General features: G+C 43.8%; 1 protein-coding gene across 4 annotated transcripts; it reads right to left on the reverse strand.

The window, feature by feature from the left end:
* Positions 1-390: 390 nt before the first annotated feature.
* nudt8 (nudix hydrolase 8) lies at positions 391-6,472 on the reverse strand. 4 transcript variants are annotated; one of them, XM_062967078.1, is made up of 6 exons: positions 6,322-6,472; positions 4,472-4,529; positions 2,997-3,259; positions 1,387-1,519; positions 1,077-1,154; positions 391-875 (listed from the first exon to the last, which is right to left on the reverse strand). In XM_062967078.1, the coding sequence occupies exons 3-6, from the start codon at positions 3,251-3,253 to the stop codon at positions 654-656; spliced, it is 690 nt and encodes a 229-aa protein (XP_062823148.1). In that variant the 5' UTR covers positions 3,254-3,259; positions 4,472-4,529; positions 6,322-6,472; the 3' UTR covers positions 391-653. The 4 variants fall into 4 exon arrangements, with proteins under 4 accessions (XP_062823148.1, XP_062823163.1, XP_062823159.1 ...); XM_062967093.1 differs by having other exon boundaries at positions 2,997-3,284; XM_062967089.1 differs by having other exon boundaries at positions 2,997-3,284; positions 6,294-6,456.
* Positions 6,473-9,732: the final 3,260 nt, after the last annotated feature.

Consider the following 9,732-nt stretch of genomic DNA (forward strand, 5'->3'; position numbering starts at 1 on the left):
CTTCAATGTGAAAAGCAAATGATTGGGATATTATGCAGCTATTTGGTCAAACTGGAACAAATTCACAGCTGTGATGAGTGTGGGGAAAATGCTGTGAATGAATAATCTGGAACACAAGAAGATTGCATCTTGCTACAGAATGGACGCCATTAACGAGGTAGAGATCAAGCTTGATTAGATTGCAACTATTATATAGTCATCAGAAAGGTATGTGCCCCCTTTACCAGATAAATGCTGAATGTGGACTGGCAATTAAATATTAATGAACAAAAGCTTGTAGACTCTCCAAAAAACTACATAAAATAGATGTAGTGTGGGGCCTCTTTTAGCTCAAAACTTTCATATTTTGTCTACAACGCACTCACTTATGCTGAAATAAAAACCCGCATGGGATTTCCAATATGCAGTTTTATTTTATTCAAAAATAAGTCCTAGACCAGCTGATAACAAAACAGTATAGGTCCGCTCTTCCCCCATCCCTGCTCCATGGAGGGTGGGGTTGTGTGTGCTGAGCAAGAAGTGGGTTGAGCTTTTAAAGACCATGGTGTCTAGTCTAGGAAAGACATGAGCACCTGGCTGGAAGGTCACCTGCATTCAAGTCTCTTGGTGGGGTTGAACTTAGAAGCCGTGGTTTGGACGTTAGCTAGAAAACCTTAGCGCCTACCCAACACATTAGTCCGTCTCTGGTATTTCCCTGGTGCCAGCAATTCCAGAGTCAATTCAGTGATTATGGCTGTGAGACCCCATACTCGGTGAGGGCCACGTGGGAAGACAGGCATTGTGTAGCTATAGACACCGTTCTTACAAAAGTGGGTATAGCCCTGGTTCTGTTCTTTCAGCAGGTGGGAGATGGACAGTGTAAACACAGCCTCAACCTAGAAGTCAAAACAGAAAAGATCATCACCTCTCCAGAGAAATACAGCTTCACACTCAAACCTACTGCCTACAGAGTTAGGATCTAAATCAACAGGAACATATCACTAAACCCTCCCTTTCCCATACATCTTTCTGGTAGCTTATCCAGTGAAAGGGATGCTGATAATTTAACACCGTGTTCCTTTTACTAGTTGCCTTACCTCTTGGGGGTTAGGCTTCAGAATCAGCTGCTCAAGAGGACCCAGGTTCGCTAGCACAGGAACAACAAATTTTTTTGTCTGAAAATGAAGCACACATTAAATGCTTATGACTTCCTGGCTTTCTTATGCTTTGCCTTGTAATAACACAAAGAAATAAACCCCTTAATAACCAATCCACAGCAATAGTCAAAACAGCCTGTCAATTTATCATGACAGTTACTGCTTCATGTGGATCCCTTTCTCATGACAAAATAAATGTTTTGCCCTCTAAGGGATTCCCTAAAATGCAGAGATCTAGGCACAACATTACCCTGTCAGGCAAAGATTGCATGATGCCCCAGACGCAGTCCTCCCCTAAATGTAGACCCAGCTCTTCTCGAGTCTCTCTGAGTGCCGTGGCAACGATATCCCGGTCAGAGTCATCACACTTGCCGCCTGGGAAGCTGCATGAGCAAATCAAAATTCAGGACTGGAAAGCCAGGGGTCTCTTATGTCACTGAGAGTTTGGAAGTGACACTGGAAGTCATTTAGTTTTAATACGTTGTTCAATGCAGGATCTATAATGCAGAATATTAGTATAGCATTCCTAACAATTTACTATGCAACTTATTTAAATGCCTCCAAATACAGGTAGGGTATTTGTTATCTGAAATGTTTGGGAATCAGAAGTGTCTGGGATTTCAAATTTATTTCTTAGATTTTGGATATATATGTACATAATGCAATATCTTGGAGATGGGATCCAAAATTTAATTATGTTTCATGTACACCTTATACATATAGTCTGAGGAAAACTGCATACACCTTTAATAATTTTATGCATGAAGCAAAGTCTGTGTATACTGAAGCATCGGAAAACAAAGGTGTCACTAATCTCAGTCACTCATGTGAACAATTTTGGATTTTGGAATATTTCTGAATTCCTGATAAAGGATGCTCAATATGTACCCACAATGAAGAGCCCATCATATCTCAAGACAGTTTATTCCACTGTTAAGACAGCAATCCATGTTAGGAAGCTTTTCCTAATGTTTATCTGAAATTTGCATCCCTACAGTTCCCACCCACCAATCCTAGTTTGGCTTCTAAGGCAAACAAAGAACAAGTCTGCTTTCTCTTTGGCAGGACAACCCTTTAGATATTCAAAGACCTTGAACATACCCTGTTTCCCCGAAAATAAGACATCCTCAGAAAATAAGACCTAGTAGAGGTTTTGCTGAATTGCTAAATATAAGGCCTCCCCCGAAAGTAAGACCTAGTAAAGTTTTTGTTTGGAAGCATGTAGGATCTGTAAATGTACATGCCATAGATTGTTGTACATGGAAATAAAGGTAGTAACAAGAAATAATAATAATATGATAATAACTTTATTCTTGTATCCCACCTCCATCTCCCAGAAGGGACTCAGGGCAGCTGACACAGGGACAAACCCAACAATAACATAAATTTACATACGAACGGAAATTTAAAACAGTAATTTAAAAACAGTATAGCAATAAAATATAATATAGACATTCTTGAAAGAATTCACAGTTTGGTTATGCTGGTTTGTGATGATAACTACTGTACAGTAGATAATAAATTTTCATTTTTCAAAAATTCAACCATAAATGTGAATACTTATTTGTGAAAAAATAAGACATCCCCTGAAAATAAGACCTAGCGCCTCTTTGGGAACAAAAATTAATATAAGACACTGTCTTATTTTCGGGAAAACAGGGTACTAGATATTAAGGCTAAACATACCAAGCTTTCACTGGTTTCTACACTCCTCTGAGAGTCTAACCTAATAAAAAGAGAGGATGTACAGAAATAGGTCCCAATGCGTTCAAGAGATCAGGAAAGGTCATATAGATTTTTAGAAGGGATAATTTGTTTATTTTCACCCTGCCCGAAAAACAGGACTGATCTGTGCAGTACCTGACCTCTCCTTTGTGCACACCAGTCAGGGTGCTGGAGCGCAGGGTGTACAGAAGGGCGGGTTCCCCGGCCACAGAACACAGGGAGACCAGGACGGCAGCCGATGCGTCCTGTTGCTTGTGCCTGCTCTTGGATGCTGCCAGCAGCTCTCTACAGCGCTGCTCATTCTCCCAAGATAAGTACCTACGAACTGGAGATACGTTGGTTATGGGTACAGGGGTCATACCCTGATAGAGATGGCGAAGAATTAGGCGCATATTTCTCTATAGGGGAAAAAAGAGGGAGAAACTATGGGTAGGGTTAGCCATTTCCTCCCACAGCAACTCAAACAGAACACTAACATTTAGGAAACACTATGTGAACACCAAGCACAAAGTAGCTGTATGCAATAACATCCTGCGAAAACTTACTGGCAGCACTAGTGCAGACCCAAAATTACAGGTGCAGACCCAAAATTAGTGCTGGAGACAGGGCTGAGCCCCTGAGGTGCCTGTTAGGACACGGGGCGGAGCTAGAGGAGTGGGTGTGGCTTCTACCCAAGAGCCCGAGACAGGGCTGAGAATCTATACCTCTCCTGAAGCGCTTGTTGGGACACAGAGGGCGGAGCTAGGGAAGGGGGTGGGGCCTCCTTCCAAGAGCCCGAGACAGGGCTGAGCCTCTATACCTCTCCTGAGAGGCCTTTCAGGACTAAAGGGCGGGGCTAGGGACGGGTGCGGGCCCTCTTCCCAAGAGCACGAGACAGGGCTGAGCCTCTATACCTCTCCTGAGAGGCCTTTTAGGACTAAAGGGCAGGGCTAGGGGCGGGCATGGGCCCTCTTCCCAAGAGCCTCTGTATACCTCCCCTGAGGCGCTTGTTAGAACACGGGAGGAGGGTATAGAGTTTCAGCCCTGTCAGGCACTTGGGAAGAGGCCCTGCCCCTCCTCTAGCCCCGCCCCCTGTGTCCTGGCAGGTGCCACAGGATAGAGATAGAAGCTCAGCCCTGCCTCAGAGCTCGTAACTCCGTCCATCCCAGTCCTGGCTACCCATTTGTGGCCCTGCCCACCTCCCCCTCCCCTCCCCCTCCCAACCCTGCATCTTGGACTAGGGGAGAGGCTCAGCCCCGCCCTCTTGAGCAGGAGCCACACCCATCCCTCTAAGCCACACCCCCTTTCCAGGGGGTGCTGAGTAATATCTTTTCGGGAAAGAGGGCGGTAGGCCAAATAAGTTTGGGAATTACTGCTGTAAAATCTCATCACACTACACTTCATCTCACTTTAAAGCTTCCTGCAGAATTCTGGGGTTTGTAGTTTATTAAGGCCCAGGACCTCTCTGGCTGAGAATGTTGAATCCCCTCCTAAACTACAAATCCCAGAATTTTGAAGGAGGCAGCCATAGAATTGGGATGCACACTTAAAATAAACGCTACTCTTTAAAGTGCAGTGTAATGAGACACAAAGTTAACACTTACATGGGACTGCCAACTAGATTAACTCACCTCCTGCTGCTCAGTCCAGCAGTGTTTCCTACAGCTAGATGATGGTACACATAGTTTGCTAGAGCACAAAAGTAGGAGAGAGAGGAACTTGTATCAGTAACGTGCATCATTCAGCAAAGAGGCAAAAATGTGCCAAAATTTATGCATTTGTCTACTTTTTAATGTCCAAGGGAACAAACCCATGCCTATAACCGCAACCACTTCAGAATCCCACATTACTGAAATTAAATTAAGGAGTCTGTTCCCCCACAATCCGAATGTTTACATTTTGGCAGACGTTTTGAGAAAACACCCACAAGTACAGTAGACTCTCAGGCTGGATCCACACTGTCACATATTCCAGTTTCTCAATCCAGATTATCTGCTCTGAACTGGATTGTAGGAGTCTACACTGCCAGATAGTAAAGGTAAAGGTTTTCCCCTGACATTAAATCTAGTCGTGTCCGACTCTGGGGGTTGATGCTCATCACCATTTCTAAGCCATAGACTCCTCCAAGGTCATGTGGCCAGCATGACTGCATGGAGCGCCGTCACCATCCCGCTGGAGCGGTACCTATTGATCTACCCACATTTGCATGTTTTCAAACTGCTAGCTTGGCAGCAGCTGGGGCTAACAGCGCTCCACAGATTCGAACCGCCGACCTTTCAGTCACCAAGTTCAGCAGCTCAGTGGTTTAACCCGCCATATAATCCAGTTCAAAGCAGACAATCTGGATTCAGAAACTGGACTATATGGCAGTGTAGATGGGGCCACAGTTAAGCAGCATCCATGGGGATTGTTAGGTGCCGGATAAATGTTGTTTCTGATTGCTTGCAAGTTACTATTAAAAAATCACCTAATACTATACCCCATACTATCCCATACCATAAACTGTGTATTGATTTGATATTGAAATACAACAAATTAAAGCAAATTAAGAAATAAAGACAAACTTAACTGAATGTATTATATATGATGTTGGTAAAAGCATGGCACATCAAATTGCATTGCCAGTAAAATATTTTATTGTAATTTTTATTGAAAATATTATTTCATCAAAACATTTTGACAGTTAGTTGAGTTCCAGATAACTGAGAGTCTACTGTATTATGAAATTATCTTCCAATATCACCCAATAATATTGTCAAAGGTTTTAATGGCCTGAATCACTGGGTTGCTGTGAGATTTCCGGGCTGTATGGCCATGTTCCAGAAGCATTCTCTCCTGACGTTTCGCCTGCATCGATGGCAGGCATCCTCAGAGGTTGTGAGGTGAGGGTGCCTGCCAGAGATGCAGGCGAAACGTCAGGAGAGAATGCTTCTGGAACATGGCCATACAGCCCGGAAAACTCACAACAACCCAATAACCCAATAAGTTTCCAATCCTTCTTTCATACCACGCAGGGAATTGCCCTTATGTTGGAAAAAAAATCCGCGGGAGACACGCGTATAGCCAAGCGCACGTCGGGATGCGCTCGCGTGACAGGGGAGAAGGAAACTCATTCCAGGGAGGGTTGTGTTTGAGGACGTCCCAAGTAATTTCCAATGTAAGGCGTGACATCATGGGGTTTTCTGGGCAAGATTTGTTCACAAGGGTGTTTGCCCTTGCCTTGCCCTGAAGCTGAGTGTGTGTGACTCCCCTCAGCTCTCCCACTGACTGCAATGTCCTGCCCTGGCTATGGCTGCCCATTGACTCAGGTGACCCAGAAAGCCCAGTTCCGTTATAGCCCCCAGGAGGAGAGGAGAAGGGCCCCCAAGGCTTCCCCTTATTCCCCACAGCCGAGGCCAAACCAGCAGGACTTTGCCAGGCTTTCCCTCAACGAATCGGAATGAGAAGGCTCACTTCCGCCCGGTAACAAGATGGAGATCACCTTTCCGCGCTCTGGTGAACGTCCCTTCAGCCCAAAGACGGGATTCTTTCCTCCTGAAAAATGAGGCAGGCGAATGCCGACGAAGGCGCCTGCCGCAACCAATGGGAACAACGGGGCCCCAAAGCCACGCCCAACGCTAGGTCCCCTCTCCTAGTCGCCAATGAAGGAATGCTGCTCCTAGCCTCGTGCGCATGCGCAGTTGTCTATTTGTTGATCGCTCTTCTCTAATCGGTCGGCAGCGGCTGTCACCTCGCCTTCTGAATTCTCGAGTTACTTTTAAAAACATACAATTATTTTTGAGGCCAGATCCTGAACTAGGCAACAAGCCAAATGGATCATTAGTCTGTAAACTGTAAGGTAGTATGATGTAGTGCAGTAGTTCCCAACATTTTGGTCCTCCAGGTGTTTAGGACTCCAACTCCCAGAAGCCCCAGCCAGTAGGAGCAACTGTCGGGAATTCTGGGAGCTGAAGTCCAAAACACCTAGAGCAGTGGTTCTCAACCTGTGGGTCCTCAGGTGTTTTGGCCTATAACTCTCAGAAATCCCAGCTAATTTACTAGCTGTTAGGATTTCTGGGAGTTGAAGGACAAAACATCTGGGGACCCACAGGTTGAGAACCACTGCTCTAGAGCAGGCATGGGCCAACTCGGGCCCTCCAGGTGTTTTGGATTTCAACTCCCACAATTCCTAACAGCCGGGAGGCTGTTAGGAATTGTGGAAGTTGAAGTCCAAAACATCTGGAGGACCCGAGTTGGCCCATGCCTGCTCTAGGGAGTAAAAGGTTGAGAATCACTGGTGTAGTGGTTGAAGTGCTGTATTGCACTTAGTTATAGAAACCCACTGGGCAAATTACTTTCTTAGATGAAGGCAATGCCAAACCTCCCAACAAAGGATTCCCCTAGGCAGTAAGCAGCCAGACCTTAAAGCTAAAAGGCTATTCAATACTAATCAAACTGGTCATTTGCAACATTCACACTTGCCTCAGGCAGATAAAAGTTCTTTCTTCCACCCTGAACATTCCACAAATATATAAACCCCCACTTGCTTAGTTTCTAACAGACCTCACAACCTCTGAGGATGCCTGCCATAGATGCAGATGAAACATCAGAAAAGAATGCTTCTGGAACATGGCTATACAGCCCGGAAAACTCACAGCAACCCATTCTGAATAAACCTGGTCAATTAAAGGGTCACAATAAATTAGAGCTGACTTAAGGGCACTTAACAATAACAGATTCCAAATGTAATCTAGCAGTACTATATCTTCCAAATCACATTTTCCCAGCCTCAGAGGAAGGCAAAGGCAACCTCCATTTGATAGGATTGCCATACGTCAGGAATGACTGCAAGTTACACAAAAACAGAACTGTATTCCCATTGGCTCCAGTTTTCAAAGATGTTTATAAAGCACCAAATTATACTAATCATAAAATTGGGGGGGGGGGGGGGGAGATCTGCCACATTTATTTTAGCATGAGCTTTTCTGGATTTTATATCACTCCAAATGTACTGACAACTAATATCAAACTGTAGTTGTATTAGCAATTATGTGGTTGTGTGGGGATCACAGTGTACAGAAAGATACCATTTGTAGCACTGGCTATACCTCTTCTAAACATTATGTAAAATGACACCAGCAGCACTTCATCCCTGCTTATTCTGTCTAGTGTTATTAAAATGGAAATATGGTAGCATCTCTACAAATTATGGATTCTGAACTTGGGTAACTTGTGTAACTAGAACAATAAAAATGATCTCTAACATGACGTAGTGCACCTTTAGGCAAATGTTTTTTGTCTATCGGGAACCACTTTTCCATTCATGTAGTCTGCCGGCAGGCAGAACCATTGCTATCTTCTGGCTGGTCACATTCTCTTTTCAGCAAAAACAGGAACATGGTATGTCGGCAATGGGGATCTTAAAGGTGCAGGTTGCCCAACAGAAATGCAAAGATTTAAGTTAAGCCAAGGAGGAGTTAACATCCCCCATTTTGCTACCGTAGATGAACTCAAACCACACAATCATTGTCTTGGAGCAAAACCCACTCAGTGATGGTTAACTTTAGCATATCATTATATGAATTCTTCTTGTGCCAAAAATGAACGGGGAATGCCCAAAACACCAGCAATATGCACATTGAGAGGAATATAGGAAGCAACTACTTGCAGTTTCAATCTGATTCTCTTGGCATTTTCCATTCTTTCTTTGTAATTTTTCAAGAGCAATAGGTGATAGATGTATGGCTAGCATAAAAGTTTAAAAGCAATGCTTTTGGGTTGGAAAGATTAGCCGTTTACAAGAAATGTATGCTTGCCCACAATGTCCTGCCTCATGTACAGAGGAGGAGTTGTTTAAAGCTACAGACAATGCAGTCGCTGTTGCCCGCTTTTAGTCTAAAACTATTTAGCTGCTTGTGATTTCCTTTATTTCATCACTTTTAAATTTATTTATTATACAATGCTTTTGACACAAAATAAATAAAATATGGATAGCATAAAGAAGAGCTAAGGGTATATACTGTTTTGCGTACACAGTGTTGTTTCTCTCTTAATCTAGCATCTACATATGCAACAGAATAAAACATGAGTTTGCAAGGCTCTAAAGCAGTGGTTCTCAAACTGTCGGTCCCCAGATGTTTTGGCCTTCAAAACCCAGAAAGCTGAACAGCTGGTAAACTGGCTGGGATTTCTGGGAGTTGTAGACCAAAACACCTGGGGACCCACAAGTTGAGAATCACTGCTCTAAGGTGTTTAAATAAATTACTATTTCTCATCTACAATAGTACACTTTTCAATGTTGTATCATAAATCACATATAAAAAGCGTTAATCAAAAGTGCTTCTAAGTGAATTGAAGTAGTGGTTCTATTATATTGTGCACTAGTCATTCCTTATCTAGAGTACTGTGTTCAATTCTGGGTGCCACATTTTAAGAAGGATATAGACACATTGAAGTGGGTTCAGAAAAAGGCAACTATGAAACATATGGAGAATAACGTAAGAGGGAAGGTTGAAGGAGTTACGCATGTTAAGCATGGTCTAGAGAAGACTTGACAGGATGATGCGGTTACACTCTGTAAATACCTCAAGGGCTGCCCCAGAAAGGAAGGGGCAGACCTGTTTTTTGCCGCTCCAGTGGGTAGGACCAGGTTTAATGCTTTGAAGTTACAGGAAGGCAGATTTCACTGAACATTAGAAGGAACCTCTTGACTGTAACAAAGGTTCAGTAAGGGGTCTAATTGCCTAGATATGTGGTGAGGCCTCCTTCTTTGAAAGTTTCCCAAAAGAGGCTAGGTACCTGCTGGGGATCCTGAACTAAACAGTGGTAGTGCTTGATGGCCCACAAGGCTCCTTCCAGTGTGGAACTGTTTTTATGGAATGAGCAAAGATATACCATTTGTCTGTGTAGTACC

Source organism: Anolis carolinensis, chromosome 1 (genome assembly GCF_035594765.1).
Source record: "Anolis carolinensis isolate JA03-04 chromosome 1, rAnoCar3.1.pri, whole genome shotgun sequence".
NCBI lineage: Eukaryota > Metazoa > Chordata > Lepidosauria > Squamata > Dactyloidae > Anolis > Anolis carolinensis.